This window comes from Idiotropiscis lumnitzeri, chromosome 3 (genome assembly GCF_059441095.1).
Source record: "Idiotropiscis lumnitzeri isolate Australia: NSW breed Sydney's pygmy pipehorse chromosome 3, RoL_Ilum_1.0, whole genome shotgun sequence".
In the NCBI taxonomy this organism is placed as follows: Eukaryota; Metazoa; Chordata; class Actinopteri; order Syngnathiformes; family Syngnathidae; genus Idiotropiscis; species Idiotropiscis lumnitzeri.
Genome location: NC_142393.1, coordinates 33,133,122 through 33,156,357, shown reverse-complemented (window position 1 = coordinate 33,156,357; position 23,236 = coordinate 33,133,122). Strand labels below are relative to the sequence as shown.

The following is a 23,236-nucleotide window of genomic DNA, read 5'->3' as shown; positions in this document are numbered from 1 at the left end:
GCCGTCACACACCTGATTCCCATCTGCTCCCCTAAGGACTGGACTATTTAAACACCCCGTGCCGACGTTTCGGCATCGGTGCATTGCTCCATTTTACGGACTGTCACGGCCGCGCCCTGATCTCGTTCTCGTTCTCGCTCTTGCTCCCAATACACCCGCTACTCGCGCTTGCTCCCTGTTCCTCCTAAGTCCCGATTGCTCGATTCCCTCGTTCTCGTTCCCGATCTGTGTAACTGTCACTGTCCTTGTTCCCCGTCATGCTCGTGTGCTTTTGTTATTTTGCACCCTGCCACGTTATTTGTCCTTGTTTGATTGATTGAATAAATTCCCTTTAAGTTACCCTTTTCCCTGCTTCCTCGCATCTTGGGTCCTTCCCCACCTCGCCTACCGGCGACCCTGACAGTTTGTTAATTCCGTTTGAAATACCTGTATTTCACCTGCAATTTGGGAATATGATGGCAATGACGGATATAACTGTTGTTTGAGTGTCTTTGGCATCATATTATCAGATTCCGCATTTTTATTTGGAGTGTGACTTGGTGTTGCTTGTGTCACATTCTGGTCTTGACCAATTGATTTAATAACGATAGTTGTCAAATCGCTTTCTTTTTCTTTTCTGCACTCTTACAACCTTGAATTTGTCTCGCCCTATCAAGAAGGGCTCTGCAACAAAACCACTGTTTTCCGTGGGTGTCATCTTTTCTCTTTTGTTTGTCTTTAAGAGACAATTTACTGAGAAGTCTATCTAATTCTTCACAGTTGTCCACGTTTCCAGAAAATCCATATTTTTCTTGCCACTTTCCGGTAAATTTTGTCGTCCCTTTATTTTAAATTTCGGCTAACCGACATTTTTCTTTTATTTCAAATTTGGAAAGTGGAAAATTAATTTCCTTCGTCAATTTTGCCGCCATTTCTGACGGCCTTAATTATTCTAGATGTCTAGTTATGGTTCCTCAGTGTTCAAAGTGCCTGACTCTGGGTCGAATACCAAGCTTCAACTCCCAACTTGGAGCGGGTATTCCTGGGTGTTTTTACTCACAACCCTCGGTCAGTTTTAGATTTCTCAAACGTTGGACATTCATACAATACAGATTCACACTCACAAATGGATCAGTTCTGTGCCCGTGAAAATAGATGAACTATTTTCCTCTTCTAGAAATAACTATTAACGTTGTATTATCACCTCCAAATATAGTAACAATTACATCTGTATTCTACCAGAAATAAGAACCCCTAAATCTGTCTTCCAGAAAAAACAACAGTTAATTCTGTACTGTCCGAGCAGATATAATCAACTACATTTGTACTCTCTACCATAAAAGGAATCCCTTAATCTGTCTTCCAGAAAAAAACAACAGTTAATTCTGTACTGTCCGAGCCTTCCAACAAAGTTAAATCTTCAAGAAATATCTGTTAACGTTGTATTATGACTTCCAAGTATAGTAATAATTACATCTGTATTCTACCAGAAATAAGAACCCCTAAATCTGTCTTCCAGAAAAAACAACAGTTAATTCTGTACTGTCCGAGCAGATATGCCTGACATTTTACACTATGAGACCGCTTTCTGTCCAATCAGGACTCTCCAGTCAACAAGTTGCTCTATGCCCGGGAAATCCCCCGATACAAACAGCTGGTGGAGAGGTGAGTTTCCATGGGTTCCTTAGCCCACAATCCACACTCTAGGATATTTGCCCTTTCTACCATTCGCAGCCTTTGAAGAAGTCGGATTATACTTTAGCAACAATTTAGGTTTTGAGGATGGTTTGCCATCATGCTTCAAAGAGGACATGGAAGAAAAAAATAAAACTTGAATAATTTTGGTTAATTTAGCCATTCCAGGGTTAGTCCAAGCACTGCCTTTTTATGTTTCTGAAAAATTCTATGGCCCCATTGTCTCTTTTTATGTGCATCCTCTCCCCTTACCGGACCTGTGTTGGCTGCAGGAACCATTCAAATAGTCCTTCTTGATTTCCTCCTGTGTATTGCAATACCCGAACTGCCCTTTTCCGGGGAGTCCTTTTTTTGTTTGTTTCTTTGTACCTTCGACTTTTTCCTGTTTTCAAATGCTTTTGGGACCCAATAGAAGACGGTGTCTACAAGAAAGCACTTGATGTTTTATATTTCATGACAATCTCAAAATAAAACTCCAACACATATCCTTAAACTCGCAAAACTTAATTTTCAAAATTTATTTTATATTATATAAAATTCATTTTATATTAACTCAAATTTTGTCTTCAACTACCTAAGTGGCCCTGTAGCATCATATTCTTGAGCTGCGTTTCTTTTTAAAAAACATATTCATGACTTTATAACTGTCTGAGTGTCTTGTTTGCTTCCATTGAAGTTTCTAAACAATTGATTTATGCATTACTGTCCTGCCACTTACTGGTGGGACTCTATATTGCAGCTGAGCATTTCAAGAAAGTGTTATATACTGTACAATACAATACAACTTTACTTAGTCAGTTAGGTGTCTAACTTATGGAGCCCCAGCTGTCCACGTGTAAAACTGATAGCTTGTGTGGGATATAACCATTCATTTCTGAATCACTGCAGTCTTTACCAACTTATGACACATCTATCATTTGTAAATTGGGAATCAACATAGAGACATCAAATATGTGTGATTTTTTGAATGCTGAAGCTGCCTTCAAAATCATGGAAAAATGTATCTTTCCCGAGACTCGCCAATGTTATCACAGTTATCAAAGCAAGGTGAATAAGTCCAAGAGGGAATACTTGTCCAATTTTATTCAGGCAAATTGTCATAACCCACAAACTCTATTTAAAACTATCAATTCTGTACTTAAACACCCTCAGCCAAATTGCACAGACTCGTCCCCTGAAATGTGCAATAGATTTTTGCAGTTTTTTATGGACCGGGTTTGTGCCGGAGCCTATAGAGGATTGTATATTTACCTGAGGGGATGACCCATTTACCAAATTAACAATTAAATAATTTTACTCTTCGCTTATCACTATAATAATTGAGGGAAATTAACATGCAATAATGACAATCACTTAGGCACAATAACACCATGAATATTCAATTAGCAAGAATACACATTTAATATTCTTAGAAATAATTATTCAGCCAAATTACAATATCTAATTCAGCCTTATATCAATGCAATCGAACTCAATGTCCTTGTATAACATTAAATGGTGCCAATTTGATGCCCGGGTTGGTGGAACTCGTGAATGGAGGCTGACATCGGGGAAATCCTCCTTCTTGATGTATCCCGAGCTAAGCGCGGCGAAGCAGGTGGATCCAAGTGCGCAATTGTCGAGGGGGGGGGCCTAGGAAGCGCCGGCGGGAGCGGAGAATTATCTTCATCCGAGAGGGAGGGCGAAGGTCGATCCTCAATCCGAGAGGGGGGGGGGTGAAGGTCGATCCTCAATCCGAGAGCGGGGGGGACGGGGGACGAAGGTCGATCCTCACTGGCGAGGGAAAGGCTGGGTGAACTGTCCGAGGACAACGGGGCTCTGCCGCGAGGGAGAATGGCCGCTCTTAGCCCACCGAAGCTAACTAGCCTGGTTGATCGCTAGCTTGATCTCCGACAGAGACACCACACACAAGGCAGCACAATCCACCGCGCCGAAACCTCCTTTTCCGAGGCGACACTTCATTCGATGGACGACGTGGGTTGACGTCGCCGATCCACTTTGCTGGCGTTCGAATTCGTGATCCTTCTTGGCGATGAGAAAGGTATACAGTAATACCCCGGTTATCGCGGTTAATGGGGACCGAGACCACCCGCGAAAACTGAAAATCCGCGAAGTAGCGGCACACCTTCAAAAAAAAAAAATAAATAAATAAAATATATATACTTCGCACCTATATATATATATATATATAGATATATAGGTGCAAAGTAGTGGCGCACCTTCAAAAATGCTTAAAAAATATATATACGGGTAGAGCGAGAGAGAGTGAAATTCATGTTATAACAAAAAAAAAATTATTATTAAAACTTATTCTTTTTTTATTCCCCAGCCATTATTTTTGTATTTATTCAATTACCTCTTTTTGTACTTATTTATTCACTTCGACTTTTACCTGCTGGTACGCCATCCGGTGTGCCCTGTGAAATGAAAGGTGGCATTTTTCATTTATTTATTTATTAATTTATTCATTCATAACTGACAGCCTCGCGCTCCCCTCATGCCCGGGCGGAAGGTGTTCCTCTTCGGCTTAACTGCCACGCACGCCGGCCGGTCTCCTCCGGAGCTCTCGCACGAAACGAATTGTCGCCGCGCGAGTGCCCGGGCCGAAGTTGTTCCTCTTCGGCTTAACTGCCACGCACGCCGGCCGGTCTCCTCCGGAGCTTTCGCACGGAGCGAAATGTCGCCGCGCTAGTGCCCGGGCGGAAGTTGTTCCTCTTCGGCTTAACTGCCACGCACGCCGGCCGGTCTCCTCCGGAGCTCTCGCACGGAGCGAAATGTCGCCCCGCTAGTGCCCGGGCGGAAGTTGTTCCTCTTCGGCTTAACTGCCACGCACGCCGGCCGGTCTCCTCCGGAGCTCTCGCACGGAGCGAAATGTCGCCCCGCTAGTGCCCGGGCGGAAGTTGTTCCTCTTCGGCTTAACTGCCACGCACGCCGGCCGGTCTCCTCCGGAGCTCTCGCACGGGGCGAAATGTCGCCCCGCTAGTGCCCGGGCGGAAGTTGTTCCTCTTCGGCTTAACTGCCACGCACGCCGGCCTCCTCCGTAGCTCTGGTACGGTCCGAACCGCGCGAAACGTCGCCCCAAATCGTGTCCGGGGGAACGTGCTCTTCTTCGTCCACTCTCCTCTTCGGCGCACGCCGGGCGTCTAACCGCTCCAGCGCCCCCTCGTGCCGCTCGGCGAAACTACAATGCCCCGGAATATTTTTTAGACCCGCGAAGCACTGAAGCCGCGAAAGGTGAACCGCGAAGTAGCGGGGTATTACTGTACTTCCAACTGACTCCTTTCCGCGACTCGCACACTTCCTTCTCTTCTGGTCAAGTGCACACTCGCTCACGTCATCAATCGGGATTGCGCGAAATATCCCGCGACCGACGAAATATGCGCCACACCAATATCAAAGGCAAACAGTATTAACAATACAGCAGAATGTCAAACAGTGCACAATTATTCACCATATGACTGTTAAAGGATAATGTAAATGGCAGTCAATTTAAAACTGAACAAAGGTTAGACTGCTCGGAGCCACTTTTGTGATCCTGGCATGGAAGTCCATTGTTTCAGAGGGGTCTCGTTCACACCTCCTGTGGTGCAGCTGTGATCTAATCTTCCTGCATTCCTCTCCTGAGTGTCTGGTCATTAGCATGGTCTAAACTTCAGTTACACTTAAAGGATTTCATACTTTTGACTATTAAAGGAATATAAGAGTTTGAGCTTAACATAGTTCATTAGATGTTGGTGCATCCAATGTATGAAAATGTGATATTGTAAAATGCTGAGAGTGTGACTGGTGGCGCGAAACTGGTTGCGGGGGTTGTGCAAGAATGGAATGTTTTAGAAGCAGAAGGCGCTGAGCGAGACGAGATGACTCCGGGAAGGAGCGGCCATCGGGGGATCGCACGCAGGAGGAGCCACGGGATTCGGCGGGAGGAGAAAGACCAATGAGAGCGAGCTAAAGTTAACTGCAATACACATAGCCAATAGAATCATGCCAGGATGCCTTTGTCTGTGCCATTTTGCATGTTGTATAGTATGAATCAGGACTGGGCAACTCGGAGGTAGAACACATTCGCTGGTGGTATGAGAGGTGTAGAGCTGTATTGAGAGGGACCCAAACTCAAGTTGTAGATTTGTGTGTTCGGAATAAATCCACTCGTGTGTGAAAATGCCGGCTTCCTGATACCTTTCTATTGCAGAACGAGCGCGCATATTGTTGGATGAGTGAGAGTTGGGTAAAGTCACAAATTGGAGTCAGATTATTAATTTGAGTTTACATTGGTTTAAAATTAAATTCTAACATTGATTTAAAGATAAATTCCAACACTGTGTATATCATAAAACCGTAACAAAATAACATTCATTCAGAAAATATCCCCTTATTAATCACAACTCATAGGGATGATTCTATAAACATGCAAACCTTCAGAACAGGGTTTCTACAACTCGCGCTCTTGAGGAAATCTTCTAGTCATCTTTGGAGGATGTGGTTTGCCATATTAAGCCATCGGCTCACCATATGATGCTGTCCCTCTTCAATTTTTTAAGCATGTCGTCCCAGGCATTGGTAAATCGGTTTTGGCCATTATTAACAGCAGTCTTTCTTGTGGCATGGTCCCCCAACACTTTATACATGCTGTGGTGCAACCCCTGCTTACAAAACCTGGCCATGACCAAGATGTGCTGTCAAATTTTAGACCCATTTCCAAATTGCCTTTTAGTTCTAAAAATCTGGAAAAGGTGGTGCATATGCAGTTAAGGTCTTTGGAGGATTTCGAGTCAGGTTTCAGGAAAATGCATCGCACAGAGTCAGCCCTGCTTTGAGTTTTGAATTATATCCTCCTGGCAAACGACACTGGAGACTGTGTTTCTTGTCTTGTTAGATCTAACTGCAGTGTTTGAGACAGTAGACCACAGTATTTTTCTGGCTCGTTTACAGCGCCATGTGAGCATTACTGGTAGCCATCTAGAGTGGTTCAAATCCTTCTTGCTTGGCAGGACCTTTTGTGTTTGCCTAGGTTGCTCTGAGTCCCGCTTTGCCCCTCTCTCATTTGGGGTTTCACAAAGTTCCGTTTTGGGCCCCTTGCTGTTTTCCTTATACTTGCTGCCCCTAGGTTCCATCTTACAAAAACATGGAATTTCCTTCCATTGCTATGTGGATGTCCCGCTGTGCAAAAATGATGCTTTCTCCTTGAGCTTTATCAAAATAAAGTTGCATTGTATTTTATTGTATAATGTCATTAAAACTTGGAGAAAAATATCAAATATAAAATATCAACTGCACTTTTTCGTACCTCATGCAGCGGATACATTGGCGGCCATTGTGGACTTCACATAGACTGAGAAGGAGAGTGAGGTTATTTTTCCACAATGGAATAAATGTGAAAAATATAATAAAAGTAAACGTAGCATTATGATGAATTTAGTTGTTATAACAATGGAAGCCCTACACTATCAACACACTTGTCTTGTCTTTTAATGTCGGGCACCAGCATCATGTCTGATATGGAAGTAAATTTGGTGCAAAAGTAACATAAAGCTGCCAAAAATAGATTTATTCTCACCTAACTTCTAGTTATAGAGGTAAATTTGATGCAAATGTACCTTGTGACTACTACTGGAATAGTAACCCAAGTTAGAGTTGATACATGCAGAGCGTGGATTGTTCGGAACCTCGTATCCACATTGAGCAAAAAACAACTATGGGCTCCGTGTTCAAACATTAGCAATAGGGAGTGGTTATCACAGTTGGACAGAGATGAGGTACAGTGTATCTCAGCTTGCTAAGGCTAAAGAAAAATGTATCATCAGTCTCGCTCCTGAATGGTGACAACACAGCACTCTAAGTGACCCTACTGAGAATAATCAGCTGAGCTATGTAGTGGTATCAGTTATGCTAGAGATGCTTGACTATTAAGTCAACAACTGGAAGGAGCATGGGCCACCTCCATGCCAGAGAAGGCAAGAACAAACAGAGGGGGTGACCCGGAGAGATGTTGTCCTCCTAAACAGAGCAAAGCAAAGTTGTGGAGCTTAACAAGGAACTACCCATGAAATACAACAAGGTGTCTATAAATCAGACACTTGAGACAATCAAGCAAAGACCCCCAACCTAGGTTAGCCACTTTAAAAGGTACACAAAAGAGGTAGAGGAGAGAATAAACAAATTTCTCCGACTTCTACTTTCTTCTTTTCCTTTTGGCTTTTCCCTTCAGGGGGCGCCACAGCGAATCAGTTGCCTCCATCTAACCCTGTCCTCTGCATCCTCTGCTCTCACCCCAACTACTTTCATGTCCTCTTTAACTATCCACAAACCTCCTCTTTGGTCTTCCTCTGGACCTCTTGGCACTTGGAAACTCAGCATCCTTCTGCCAATATACTCACTATCTCTTCTCTGGACATGTCCAAACCATCTCAGTCTGGCCTCTGACTTTATCTCCGAACCCCCTAACATGTGCTGTCCCTCTGATGTACTCATTCCTTTTCCTATCCAGCTTGGTCACTCCCAAGGAGAACCTCAGCATATTCATCTCTGCCTCCTGTCTTTTCTTCAGTGGCACTGTCTCAAGACCAGACAACATTGCTGTTCTCACCACAGTTCTATAAATTTAGCTGAACCTCTTCTATTGCACATCACACCTGACACTTTTCTCCACCGGTTCCATCCAGCCTGCACATGCTTCATTACTTCTTTTCCACACTCTCCTCTGCTCTGGACTGTTGACCCTATATACCTAAACACCTCCACCTTCTTGGTCTCTTCTCCCTGCAAGTTCACTCTTCCTCTTGGGTCCCTCTCATTTACACACAGATACTCCTTCTTGCTACGGCTAATCTACATTCCCCTCCTTTCCAGGGCACTCCATGCCTCCAGCTTCTCCTCCACCTGTTCCCTGCTCTCACTACATATCACAACGTTATCTGCAAACATCATGGTCCATGGAGATTCCTGTCTAACCTCATCTGTCATCCTGTCCAATACCATAGCGAACAAGAAGGGACTCAAAGCTAATCCCTGATGTAGTCCCACCTCCACCTTAAACTCCTCAGTCACACCTACACCACACCTCACCACTGTTTTACAGTCGTCACACATGTCCTGCACCACTTGAACATACTTCTCTGCTACTCCAGACTTCCTCATACAGAACCACAGTTCCACTCTGTCATAAGCTTTCTCCAGATCTACAAAGACGCAATGCAGCTCCTTCTGACTGTCTCTGTACTTCTCTATCAGCATCCTCAAAGCAAATATTGCATCTGTTGTACTCTTTTTTGACATAAAACCATGTTCCTGCTCACAGATGTTCACCTCTGTCTAGCTTCCACCACTCTTTCCCACAGCTTAATTTTGTGTTTCATCAGCTTTATTCCTCTGTAGTTGCCACAACTCTGCACATCATTTTTGTTAAAATTGGCACCTGCACACTTCTTCTCCATTCCTTGCGCATATTCTCACTGTCTAAGATCCCGTTGAACAACCCTGTCAGAAATAGTACTTCCACCTCTCCCAGACACTTCCATACCTCCACAGGTATATCATCAGGGCAGAGTGCCTTTCCGCTCTTCATCCTCTTCAATGTTCTTCTCACTTCATCCTTATTGATCTTTGCTACTTCCTGGTCCACAGCAGTCACCTCTTCTTCTCTTCATTCTCGCTCATTTTTCCTCATTCATCAACTCTTCAAGGTACTCTTTCCATCTTCCAATCACACTACTGGCATCTGTCAACACACGTCCATCCCTATCCTTTATTAACCTAACCTGCTGCACGTCCTTCCAATCTCTGTCTCTCTGCCTTGCCCAACTGTATAGATCGGTCTCTCCCTCCTTACTGTCCAACATAATGTTCTCCGACAACCCAGCTAATTTCTACACACAGTGGCAAGGTAGCAAAACCAAAAGACCTACTTAAGGCTGAAACAGAGCAATACTGAAAGATTATCTTTGAGAAGGAGGTGCCACATAATAACAACACCCAATGAATGGCAGATTTACAAACAGAGCACAGTAACGTCGCAGAACAAGAACCAGTACTCATAACAGTGGCAGACATCCAAGCAAGAATGTCGAAGAAGAGCTGGACATCACCAGGGCCCAACTTGATTCATTCCTACTGGCTAAAGAAGGTAGCTGCTCTACATGAATGCTTGGTAGCACAACTGAACTAGCTGCTAACATCAGGGAGCATCCACAGTCCTGATCAAAACGGACTGATCAAAAGGAATGACTCCTTCAAACTACCAAACCATAACATGCCTCAGAACCACATGGAATGGCTGGCAGAAAACAAAAAACAGTACTCATAACAGTGGCAGATATCCAAGAAAGAGTGTCGAAGATGAAGAGCTAGAAAGCAACAGGGCCCGATGTGCTGTATGCTGACTGGCTGAAGATTGCTGTCCTTGAACGCTGCTAACATTGGGAACTGTAAGAAAACTAAGCAAGTTATAAATACAAATAAAAAATAAAGATTACATTTAAATCTCCTGCTGTACTATGTTTTGGGCAAATGGGGCTGCCATGGCCACTGGGAACATTTTGTAGCCTTTGCGTTGGGAACAAGTCACCAATCTTACAGCAGTGTTACAGTGTAATACTGTGTATGTGTGTGCGTGGGTATGTGCGTGTGTGTGTGTCCGTGGGGTGCATGTATGTGCTTGGGTGTGTGTGTGTGTGTGTGCGTGTGTCTGTTTGTGTGAGTGCGCGCACGTGCTTGTGTTTGTGTTGTGCAGGTATTACAGTGACATCCACAGTGCTGCTTCTGGCTGTTACCAGGAGATGAACTCCACTCTGACAGAGCTGTCTGGGGTGAGTAAAACTAAAGCAGAACATTTCCACCAGAACACCGTTTTGCTCAGCACATACAAGTATACGGAGAAGATGCTTCTTTGTCATCTACAAACAATTTGGCTAGTCAATACATTGGCTGAATTTACTCTGAGTGCTTCAAGTGAAACAGCTTTCTAGACCGTTACCACCCACCTCACTTAATAAGCAATGCATAATTTGCGGTCGACATGTTTCAGGGCACACATGCAAAAACAAAGTTAGCATTTTCATCATCAGTCTGATGTCTATTTTGGTGGAAAAGGTCCAGAAAAGGACACCTGTCCATTACATCGTCACATTGGATTGTCATTTGTAGTTATGAAGAAGACCTGAAATTGGTTGGAGGTAAAGGTCCAAATTTAGACTGGTCAAATGAAGCCAAATTAATCACCAAAGTAAGCTAGCACAACATCGTTAGTCAATTGATTGTTAAGAACACACTTGGTACACTTGGGATGACTTTGATGCTGTCAAGAGACCGGAGTCTTTGAGAATTACTTTGTGTCTAGATGGGTGAAGGATGTGGTCTCCATTCAACAGAATGATCTTTGTCTGTCTCTGACAGCAAAAGTATGTTGCTTGGTTGACACAGTAGTCGATCAACACGTTAGTGGTGTAAAACTTATTTCATAAAACCTCTGGATAAACTCATCTTGCTGTACATCGCAGCATTTCAATCTAGCTAAGCTTGCTAACTGCGAACAAAGAGATGCACTTGTTTGCAACACACCACTCGGCAGACATAAGCCTGAGTGTAAAGTGTTGTGATTATCATGGAAGATGTGTGCGTTCCTTCATGATTAACACATCTACGTTAAACACCAATGCAAAAAAAAATTTGCATTGATATGCAAACAGGTAAGCATCACACCTACATCAAATTCACAATCAAAGGTTAATCTTGTGACCCACAACACATGAAAAAGAACAAGTTGATATAAAGTGATCAGAGAATTTTTTTTTCATACTTTGATGGTCTAAAGTGGTCAAAGATTTGATAGCCATTGCACTCATAGTCTTTCACACAGCTTCTTTGTTTTCTGGTCATGACTTAACAGTATATTGTCAAAACTTGTATCCTTAATGGCTGAACTTCGAATGAGTTCAAAATGAGATGTTTCCACCCAAGGCATGAAAATTGAGGCATGTTAGAAATTTTCAAACTCACATAGGTTTTAAAAGGACAATTTAATGGGCTCCAATCTAACTTAAAGCAAATGAGTTGAGTCTCACCTGAAATTCGTGACGGATACTTAGCACATCTGCTTGTCTTAAGTAGATAAACGGTCTTCCGTTTGTTCTCTCTCTCTCTCTCTCTCTCCCTCTCTCTCACTCTCTCTCTTTCTCTCTGTCTCTCTCAAATATAACCCTCCTTTTTTCCCAAAGCTCGCTTGTGACTCCAGAAACACTCTCTCCCAAAACCTTTCTTCCGAAGCCCATTCCAGAAAACTCAGCACTTTCCAAGTTTCTCTGACTCCACTCTCACCTCCCACTCAATTCCAGACAACCTTCCTCTTTTTTGATCCTTTGTTTGGTTTTTGATTGCAAGCCCCCGAGCGCCAAGTCCCGCCTGAAAACTCCGGCGGGGGATTTTCAACTCGATTTAGTCCTGGGTTCTCAATCCATCCAACGACCACAAATGTGGCAGATTAGCCATGAAAATACAGCTTTTGGGAACACAAGATGAAGCAACAAGCCTGAAGGCCAGGTGAGAAGCACCCAGTGTGATCCTAACAAAGCTCAGAGACCACACAAAGTCCAAGCCACACGAGAACCCTACCAAGCCTTTGTTGTCCCGCTTCGAGCTGTTTCTTTTCTTTTCTTCGTCTTCAAACCAGTCTTAGTCCTTTCCACCTGCTCAACACGAGTGTTTTCACTGACCAGACGTAAGTGACGACTTTGCAGTTCACTTGGGCTTCAGTTTGGTGCATACCAAAATTGCAGTGAACGCTAGAAAATTGCATTTCATAAAGTCCGCCATTGTCACTATAGACATCATTACACCTTCTCAAACTCATCTCTTAAATGTCGCATTTATTCCCTACCTCCCATTCATTTCAGATTCAAAGCCTTCTCTGCAGGCCTAACATAATCAAGAAATCATGATCATATACTTCACAATGATATATTATATCCGAGTGTTGTATTTTTAGTGAAAGTTTTATCCAATCAGAATTCAGCTAGCTCGTGTTGCCAGGCAGATTTTCCAATACCAGTAGCATGCAATATTCGATACAATTATCCGGGCATCTGTTCTGTCAAAATCAATGCGCTTTCAGAATTGATAGACAGTTGCAATAGCCAATCAGATCATGAGTTGGTTACAGTGAGCCTTCTCGCTGGCCTCACGCTGAAGGTGATGCACGCATCTTGTGATTGGAAACTTACTCGCGATGCGGAATCAACACACCCGGAAGTCGTAAATGGCCACCGTTGGGAAATCCATCCATTATCTTTTACCACTTCTCCTCACAAGGCTCGCGTGGGGTGCTGGAGCGTATCCCAGCGATCTTCGGGCAGTAGGCGGGGGACACCCTGAACTGGTTGCCAACCAATCGCAGGGCACACAAAGATGAGCAACCATCTGCACTCACGCTCATATCTTGGGGCAATTTAGAGTGTCCAATCAACTTGCCATGCATGTTTTTGGAATGTGGGAGGAAACCGGAGTACCCGGAGTAAACCCACGCAGGCACGGGGAGAACATGCAAACTCCACACAGGAAGGCCGGAGCCGGGATTGAACCCACTACCGCTGATGTATCTCACTGTGAGGCCATCGTGCTAACCAGTGGGGCCACCGTGCCGCCCTGACCGTTCGGACATGTAAAATATATTTCTGCTTTTTTTAAACCACAATGGCTGAAGGAGGTAAAAGTGTGGATTTAATTGCAGATACACTTGCAAGGCCATTTTCAAGGCGGACCTTTCTAGAGTTAACTCAGAGTTTATTACCCAGATTAATTCCAACTATTGTCATGATCCGCGTCGGGCATGACAGCCTTTTGTTATTGTTTTCGTCACCTCCCTGCCATGTGCTTTTGTTATTGTTTTCGTTCTCACCAGCCACGCACCTGTTCCCAGTTCATCATCACGCACCTGCTTCTCATCTGCTCCCTTGATCACTATGTTTATTTAAACCCCCCAGACCGACACCACATTGTCGGGTCATTGATCATGCTGCCGCATTTCTACCCTGTTTGCCCCCTGTTGCCGCGTCACTACGGACTCTCACGACTCGCGCTTCGTTCCCGTTATTGCTCTTGTCATCATTCCCTGTCCGCCTGGTTCGTTCCCGTCTCGTGTTTGGTCCTTGTCCTCGTCCAGTTTAGTCTCGGTTAGTTGTCTTTTGTTGTTTCTTTGTCCACGCCCCGTTGTTTGTCCCTGCTAAGCTCCGCAATAAATCTCCTTTAAGTTTCACCTACCCCTGCTTCCTCGCTTCTTGGGTCCACCTCCTCGTCGCCGCAAGGCGATACCTGACAGAATGACCCGACCACGACAGAATGACCCGACCACGAAAGAAGGACCCAGCGAGGGGCTCGCGGCGGCGTCATGGACACCGCCGCACGGACCCCCCCCACCAACCCGCCGATCAGCTCAGCACCACGTCTGCCACGCTACCCGCTTACCCCGCTTACGAGGACGAGCTCGCAAGTGTCGTCTACCTGCTGGACTCCCGCCGCACTGAGCTGAGTGCACAACTGGCCCAGATAGCGGAGCGGGTGGCCTCGATAGCGGAGAAGGGCGCCGCCGAGGCACCACCCCGGGAGACTCTCAAGGAGCTGACAGCTCAGATCGCGGCGCTGAAGGTCAAGACGGTGGAGAGCATGAGGCAGTTTTTCTCGCTGCAGGCCCAGCTGGCTGACAGAAAGCAGGCTGAAAGGGTTCACGCCTCCATGTCAGCTGCAACCACCCACGTCGCCTCCACGTCAGCTGCCGCAACCCACGTCGCCTCCACGCCAGCTGCAGCAGCCCATGCAGTCTCCCCGTCAGCTGCCCACACCATGCAGCCTCCAGTGCCGGTCCCTCATCAGACGCAGCCTGCTGAGCCCCGTCCCGGGTCCCCGCCAGCTGCTGAGCCCTGTTCCGGCTCCTCCCCAGCTGCTGAGTCCCGTTCCGGCACCCCGCCCGCTGCTGAGCCCCGTTCCGGCTCCCCACCAGCTGCTGAGCCCTGTCCCGGCTCCCCGCCAGCTGTTGAGTCCCGTCCCGACTCCCTGCCAGCTGCTGAGTCCCGTCCCGGCTCCCCGCCAGCTGCTGAGCCCTGTCCCGGCTCTCCGCCAGCTGTTGAGTCCCGTCCCGACTTCCTGCCAGCTGCTGAGTCCCGTCCCGGCTCCCCGCCCGCTGCTGAGCCCCGTCCCGGCTCCCCGCCAGCTGCTGAGCCCTGTTCCGGCTCCTCCCCAGCTGTTGAGTCCCTCCCCGGCAGCGGATGAGTCCCGTTCCGGCTCCCCGCCAGCTGATAAGCCTTGTCCCGGTTCCCCCCGAGCTGCTGGGACCCGTTCTGGCCTCCCGAGAGCTGCTGACCCCCGTTCCGAAGCCTCGCCAGCGCTTCAAGTCCCTTTTCCGGCGGAGCACGTCCGGCGTCCGCCACCAGTCCTGGTTCCGGCGGAGCACTCTCTGCGTCCGCCACAAGTCCCTGTTCCGGCGGAGCACGTCCTGCGGCCGCCACAAGTCCCTGTTCCGGCGGAGCACGTTCTGCGTCCGCCACAAGTCCCTGTTCCGGCGGAGCACGCCCTGCGTCCGCCACAAGCCCCTGGTCCGGCGGAGCACGCCCTGCGTCCGCCACCAGTCCCTGTTCCGGCGGAGCACGTCCTGCGTCCGCCACAAGTCCCTGTTCCGGCGGAGCACGTCCTGCGTCCGCCACCAGCCCCTGTTCCGGCGGAGCACGCCCTGCGTCCGCCACAAGTCCCTGTTCCGGCGGAGCACGCCCTGCGTCCGCCACAAGTCCCTGGTCCGGCGGAGCACGCCCTGCGTCCGCCACCAGTCCCTGTTCCGGCGGAGCACGTCCTGCGTCCGCCACAAGTCCCTGTTCTGGCGGAGCACGTCCTGCGTCCGCCACCAGCCCCTGTTCCGGCGGAGCACGTCCTGCGTCCGCCCCAAGTCCCTGTTCCGGCGGAGCACGCCATGCCTCCGCCACAAGTCCCCGTTCTGGCGAAGCACGTCCTGCGGCCGCCACAAGTCCCTGTTCCGGCGGAGCACGCCCTGCGTCCGCCACCAGTCCCTGTTCCGGCGGAGCACGCCATGCGTCCGCCACAAGACCCTATCCCGGCAGAGCACGTTCTGCGTCCGCCCCCAGTCCCTGTTCCGGCGGAGCAGGCCCCGCGTCCGTCACAAGTCCCTGTTGCGGCGGAGCACGCCCTGCGTCCGCTACCAGTCCCGGTCCCCGCTGCGCCCGGCCCGCCGCGAGATAGGTTTCCAATGCCAATTTTTTTCAGAACGTGAATGGTACTGTTATTGATCTTAGCTTAGCATGTGAATGACCGCTAGTTGTTGCCTCCCCTTCATCTGTTTATTTCGAATCTGTTTGACTATATATACTCAATTTTTTAATTTTTTTCATGTGGTTAATTTTTGTCGCATCCGCCGTATGTCCAAATAATAGCACGAGCATCTCCCTCTCCTCATCTACGGCGGCAGAAGTTACTTCCATTTCATCCACTTCGGTACACGGCAATCACAGAAAAAAACAGAGGTGCACGCATAGTGTGTTATTGTCGGACTGCTCTGACTGTAGGCACCGGAGCGCAGACTGACACGTGTTAGCCAACAACACTGATTGGCCAGCGCCATTAAGACCCGAGCATCGACAATTCTGGTGGGCTAATTCATCTATCACTCAAACGCCAAAGGTTGGGTGAGAGAGGAAAAACAATACAACACCTCATTGTCTTGCAATTAGATAATTGCACTACCTCAAACCTGGATGTCGATTAGAGTTTGATTTATTGTGCAGCCCTAACGACAACAGTTAAAGCATTCCAGGACACGTTCATTTACGCCGCTGTACTTCGTCCATCAAGCCGCAAGCAATTTCCTCTGCGCAGGTAAACTGCCGGAATCGTACTGAGCCAGAATCGATTCCTTGTTTTTTTTTTTTTTTTTTTTTTTTTTTACTTTGTATCCCGCTTTGCTTAATAAGATGCATTTCACTCTCTTCCACGGTCATTACCATTCTTCTTCGTTTGGATGCCATGATCTACAGATGTAAATGAATGAATTTTAAATCTTTTGCAATTTCAGTAAAACTCATGCTAAAGAAGTCATTTACATGTCGTTTTGGATCCGATCATTGCGGAGCGGTCAAGGTTTTTCCGTTGTATGGAGCGGGAACTGCTTGATATTGCGCTACTGCGGGCCTCACTATGGCTTCCGGGTTCCGGATATCGGAATTTCCGATCTTTAATATAGTAGTGAAAATTTTAATGCATACGTTTTTTTTCCCGGGTGAGGGAATTTCCATTTGACAGAAGTCCGTAGGTGGGAATACTTACTATATATATATATATAGAGAGAGAGAGAGAGAGAGAGAGAGCTCCCCTCTCCAGTGCAATACAACAATAATTCAGATAAATATATAAATTAGATAAATAAGAGAATAGTTAGTGCAATGGAAAATAATACTGGATAGGATATATAAAACACACACACATAAAACACATCACGTTGCTGTTCTGCAAGGTAAGGGTGGTCGTGTGTGTGTGTGAGAGTTTAGAATGGAGATGGCTCTTGGAAAGAAACTGTTTCTCTCTATATATAGAATAGAAATAGAATAGAAATCCCTTTATTGTCATTGTACTCAAGTGTGCAACGAGATTAGAGGGCTCCCCTCTCCAGTGCAATACAACAATAATACAGACAAATATATAAATTAGATAAATAAAGAAGACAGTGCAATGGAATTCAGTACTGAATAGGGCATATAGAAACACATCACAATGCTGTTTTGCGAGGTTAGGGTGGTCTCGTGTGTGTGTGAGAGTTCAGTATGGAGATGGCTCTCGGAAAGAAACTGTTTCTCAGTCTATTGGTCCTTGATTTGATGCATCTGTAGCGCCTGCCAGAGGGCAACAGGTCGAACAGGTGTGAGTTTGGGTGGGTATTGTCATTGACGATGTTGAGAGCCCTTCTGAGGCACCGGGCGGTGTAGATGTCCGACAGTGGGGGAAGAGGGCAGCCAATAATCCTTTGCGCTGTTTAGACTGCCCTCTGGAGCCTCACTCTGTCCGCCTCAGTGCAGCCGCTGTACCAGGTGGAGACACAGTACGTCAGCAGGCTCTCGATGGACGAGTGGTAGAAGGCCAGCAGCAGCTTCCTGTCCAGGTTGAATTTCCTGAGGACTCTCAGGAAGTGCAGACGTTGGCGGACCTTCTTTACCACTGCTGTGGTGTTGTGACTCCAAGAAAGGTCATCGGAGATCTGTACTCCCAGGAACTTGAACGTGTGGACCCTCTCCACACACACGCCTTCGATGCAGAGGGGGGGCGGCAGCGTCTTGTTCCTCCTGAAGTCGACGACAATCTCCTTTGTTTTAGCAGAGTTAAGGTGCAGTCTGTTGTCCTTGCACCAAGTTGTCAGTCTCTTTACCTCCTCTCTGTAGGCTGTCTCGTCACCTTCCGAGATCAGACCGACCACTGTCGTGTCGTCAGCAAACTTGACGATGGTGTTGTTGCCGTGGGCCGGGCTGCAGTCGTAGGTGTAGAGGGCGTACAGGAGAGGGCTCAGCACGTATCCTTGGGGGGAACCGGTGCTCAGCATGAGGGTGGAGGACGTGTAGGGGCCGAGCAACACAGTCTGGGGTCTGTTGGTCAGAAAGTCCTTAATCCAGATGCATGTGAGGGCAGGGAGGCCGAGAGTGTCCAGTTTGGCGACGAGGATGTCTGGGATGATCGTGTTGAATGCCGAGCTGTAGTCCACAAAGAGCATCCTTGCATAGCTCTGCTGTCGTTCCAGGTGGCCCAGCACAACATGCAGAGCAGTGTCGATGGCGTCCTCAGTGGATCTGTTAGCCCGGTATGCAAACTGGTAGGGGTCCAGAGTGGGAGGAAGGCAGTCCCTGATGTGCTGGAGAACCAGCCTCTCGAAGCACTTCATAATGACTGGTGTGAGAGCAACAGGACGGTAGTTATTCAGGTGGACGGCTGGTGACTTTTTGGGGACAGGAATAATGGTGGAAGTTTTCAAGCAGGAGGGGATGACTGCCTGAGCCAGGGAGCGGTTGAAGATCCTGCAGAAAACATGTGACAGTTGGTGGGCACATGCTCTGAGGACCTTGCCTGGTATTCCGTCGGGTCCAGTAGCTTTCCTGGGGTTGACCGCCAGGAGCGCGCGCCTCACATCGTGTTCCTCTACGATGAGTGGGGGGGAGTTGGAGCTTGAAGTGCGGGGGTGTGACGGTTGGGGCGAGTCAAAGCGAGCGAAGAAGCAGTTAAGCTTATATATATCATACCTAGGGGCAATTGAGAGTGTCCAATCCAAAAACCTGCCATGTATCTTTTTTGGAATGTGGGAGGAAACCATAATACTCGGAGGAAACCCGCGAAGGCACGGGGAGAACATGCAAACTCTACACAGAATGGCTGGAGCCGCAATCAAACCCATGACCTCTGCACTGTGAGGCTATCGTGTTAACCAGTCAACCACCGTGCTGCCCCTCAGTTTAAATGATCTGAAATAAGCTTGATGGTCAGCTTTGTACTTAAGTATTTTTTTGTAGTCTCATGTAGAGCAAATACATAAAATAATTTTAAGAACATTTTATTTTATAAAATTACTATACAGCAATCAATCAAAAAATCAATCAATCAAAATCAATTTATCTATGCTTCTGGGCAAGAAAATAAAGTTTTCTGCTATACACAATGCACCAGGTCAAAGTAAAGACTAAATAAAATATCAATTGTTTTTCAATATTTGAAGGGTTTATTAGAATCTTTTTTTCTGCATTGTCTTTTCAGAGCTTCGCCTCTGAAATGGACAGTCTTGTTGCACTTCATGAACTCTATAAATACATCAACAAATATTATGAACAGGTAATGCACGCACACACACACACACACGCGCACGCACACCCCCGCACTCACACACGCACACAAATGAGTCATGGTGTCCATGTGGTGGTGTTGCTCAGGTAATCATGTCTCTGGAGGAGGACAACAGTGGTCAGAAGATGCAGTTGGCATATCGACTTCAGCAGGTTGCCGCGCTTGTGGAGAACAAGGTCACTGATCTCTGATGACCTTTTATGATATCTGATGGACCCTGTGGCTGGCCCCACCTGGCTGCAAGAAAGGTGGCTGCAGAACGTCATGGGCCTAAAGAAGAATTTTTAGTTGAGAGTCTCAAACACTGGAGTGTGTGAGTGAGTGAGTGAGTGAGTGAGTGAGTGAGTGAGTGAGTGAGTGATCGAATGCAAAGGGCATTCTAACAGTGTGCAATGGCATTATTTTTCCTTTTAGTAATTTGCGATAATTTGCGGCAGTAGAATTGGGCGTAACAGGGCATTTGCGCCTTCGTCTTTTCCCAGCCATCCTTGGGGAATCCCTCATTTGCATCAATTTGAGGGAAGTTGGAGGTGCAGTACGCACCAATTCACCATCATTGAAATTGTGGAAACAGAAACAAAAACTCGCTGGGGTTCATGCATGATATTGGCAGGTAAACTGCAACATCACCCCATTCTGATGATGCATGTGACGTGAGCAATTGGAGACTGCACTGTACCCTCATTGTGTATCTTTGTGTGAACCCCTGCACACAATAGTGATGAATGACGGTGTGCTATTAAAAAAAATTAAGGTGATACTGATGAGAATAGTGTTCAATGAATTTATTTCTCCAGTGATCCATGAATTGTGCGAGAGGCCTGAGAGCAAACACTTGCACTATATTTCCCAGAGTTTCTTGCAACTCGTCGAGTCAAAGCACAAGAAATGATATATATTTAATTGATATACCTGCCGAATCCAATCAATCAGTCCATCATTCAGGAATATTTAACACGATTGACACATGGATCACACAGTCAGGATTTTACTATCACTTTTTGACACAAAATGACCTCCAGCCCAGTACAGGTGGAGGGAAGCTGCGCTGTTGTTGCCATGAAAAAACCTCTGTATGACATGTAAAACCAATGAGGTTGTGCTTCATGTGCACAAGCTCCACCTCCAGCTCGTACTGCAAAAAAACAAAAATCCCTGCTGTGTGTTATGTGCTTATTACCTTACCTGTGGGCATGTGACGCCCTTTGATACTTTCTGTGATTGAGGGCTATATACATACATTTTATTTGACTTACTTCTACATACCGTAAACCCTATTTAAGCCCTACTTACCCCAGCTGTGCCTTCTCTATCGCAGCTAGATGGTGCTGTGACAACAGCAATGTTTTAACTAAAACAAAGAGCTGTGGGGAACTGGCAAAGATTGAGATTTAGCGAATGCATTGGTATGCTGCAACGAACAGCAAATGTCTCATACAACAAAATTATCACAAATTCAGTATGTCGAATATCATGTCAACTGTCTTTTATCAATGCAAAATCAGTTTTAGCAGTGTGATTCTACTACTATACGTATACTGTTATGCTCACTATTTGAACAACTTTGCTAATAAGCATGCATGTTGTAAAATGGTTAATCTTTTTCTTCTACTACCAAACATCTGTAGTAACTGAAGTGCATGTCCACAAATAGCAAAAAGCAATAAATAATAGGGTTGTTGATGTTGAGGACACAGCTGCTTTTAATGAGATCACATAATGATGAGTCATGTGACCATATCAGTGTATTTATGGTGGGTTTTAATGTACATATCTTGTCATTACTAATAATTTAAAAACAGAAATTTCAGTCAACATTGATTAATGGTTGTGATGATTGTTTCTGCTATTTGTGAAGTGTCACCCTTTCTTTGCTTATTTTCAGCTTGTCTTGAACTTTGAACACTATTGAGTTTGGATGTGTGTGAAGATGCTGAAGATTTATGTGGTTAATTTTATGTAACAAAGACTGAGGGTGATACAGATTCATTTAATGGGATGAAGCTGTTCATCACACTTTGATTTGAAGTCTGCTCTCTTTGTTAGTGCTATTTTTCTACAAGGGATGAAACGGATTGCAGGGTTATTCATTCAACACAACTTTTTTACTAACGTGTGACATCACTACACAGTGTGATGCTCTTTGTACCATGACAAAAACAATAAAGTCAAAATTTTAACATTCAATCTTCTGCCAGTGAGGATTTCAGATCTGGGCAAAGTACGGCCGTATGGCCAGATCCAGCCAGCCTACAGTTCTCTGACCAATCCTCAGAGTGAACATGAAGTCAAAGCAAAATGTAAAATATGTGGTGCCCTGGTTGTAAAAGGTGTGCTTATGTCCATAAGTGTGGATGCTAGTACAAGTGAGGTAGCAATTAAGCAAACTGTGTTTTTATGTTGCCAACTTAGCAATGTCTTTGCTATATCTAGCAATTTTCCCAACCCTTCCAGCAAACATTTTTCCAAAAAAAGAAACCACAGTGGTCTGAATGTTAACAACGTTCTTATTTCCTGTTTGGTGGTGAGAGGAGGACCAAGAAGATTTGGCCTGATAATATGAAACAAAAAAGTATAGTTTCATATAATGTACGTATTATAAGTCAGCACTGTATCATTGTGCATCACTGTCAATAATATCCTTCACACTTGTCAAAATATTTGTGAGTCCTGCATAGTGCTGGGCGATATGGGGGAAACAAATGTAAAGATAAAAGATAAAGATGTCCTTTAATAGTCCCACAATGGGGAAATTTGCAGTGTTACAGCAGCAAAGATATAGGTCACACATGGGCGGCGGCATAATGTAGCCGTTAATGTATAACATTAGTAGCAGATATTCCGAAAAAGCATGCGAATATACACAGTATATATGTGTATATACAAAAAATCCCCATGTAGATACACACTTTCATCCCACAACATATACAAGTGTAGGGAAACATTCCTAATGTCTGTCCATGAAACAGAGGGAAAACTAATAAAAATGCTGCAATGATAAAAAATACTGCAATGATAGAAAATACTGTAATGATAAAAGTATTGTAATGGTAAAAGTACTGCAATGATAAGAATACTGCAATGGGAAACAAAATACAGCATTGGTCAATATTTAAGTACACCATAGGATAGTAGTAGTGTGTATTGCATCCTAGGACTGCACAATTGCACTAATGCCCGCCCGTTTGTAGGTCTGAGCCAATGTTCTTGTTAAAAAGTCTGGGCCACTCCGCCTGCTCCAGCTTGTCTCCCAATAGGGTGGGCTGGATGCTGTTGAAAGCACTGGAGAAATCAATGCACATGATCCTCACAGTGCTCCCCGCCTTCTCCAGGTGGGAGAGTGAAGTGTAGAGCAGGTAGATGATGGCATCATCAACACTGATGCCAGCCTGGTATGCGACCTGGAGTGGTCCATCGAAGAGCTCTCTGATCCTCCTTCTCAGTTGACGTACTTTTTTCAGCTCCTCCGCATCACCTGACACAAAAGCCATCTTTTCTCCTTCAGGAGAGCTTTAATGTCCGTTGTGATCCAGTGGTTTGTTGTTGGAGAAACATCTTACTGTCTGGTGGGAATGGTGTTCTCCATGCAGAAATTAAGATAGTCTGTTATTGTGTCTGTTAGACCATTAATGTCCTTCCCGTGGTCTTCGCTGGATACTCAAGTTGTGATCAGCTTTGCCCAGCGGGGGGAAGGACAGTG

At 46.0% G+C, this 23,236-nt stretch overlaps 1 protein-coding gene across 1 annotated transcript in view; it reads left to right on the top strand.

The window, feature by feature from the left end:
* plxnb3 (plexin B3) overlaps positions 1-21,706 on the top strand; it is a 250,767-nt gene extending 229,061 nt beyond the window's left edge. Inside the window, exons 36-38 of the mRNA XM_088289559.1 lie at positions 10,403-10,478; positions 19,450-19,524; positions 19,623-21,706. Of these exons, the coding sequence (XP_088145685.1) occupies positions 10,403-10,478; positions 19,450-19,524; positions 19,623-19,727 (256 nt within the window). The 3' untranslated portion in view covers positions 19,728-21,706. The remainder of the gene's footprint in view (positions 1-10,402; positions 10,479-19,449; positions 19,525-19,622) is intronic.
* Positions 21,707-23,236: the final 1,530 nt, after the last annotated feature.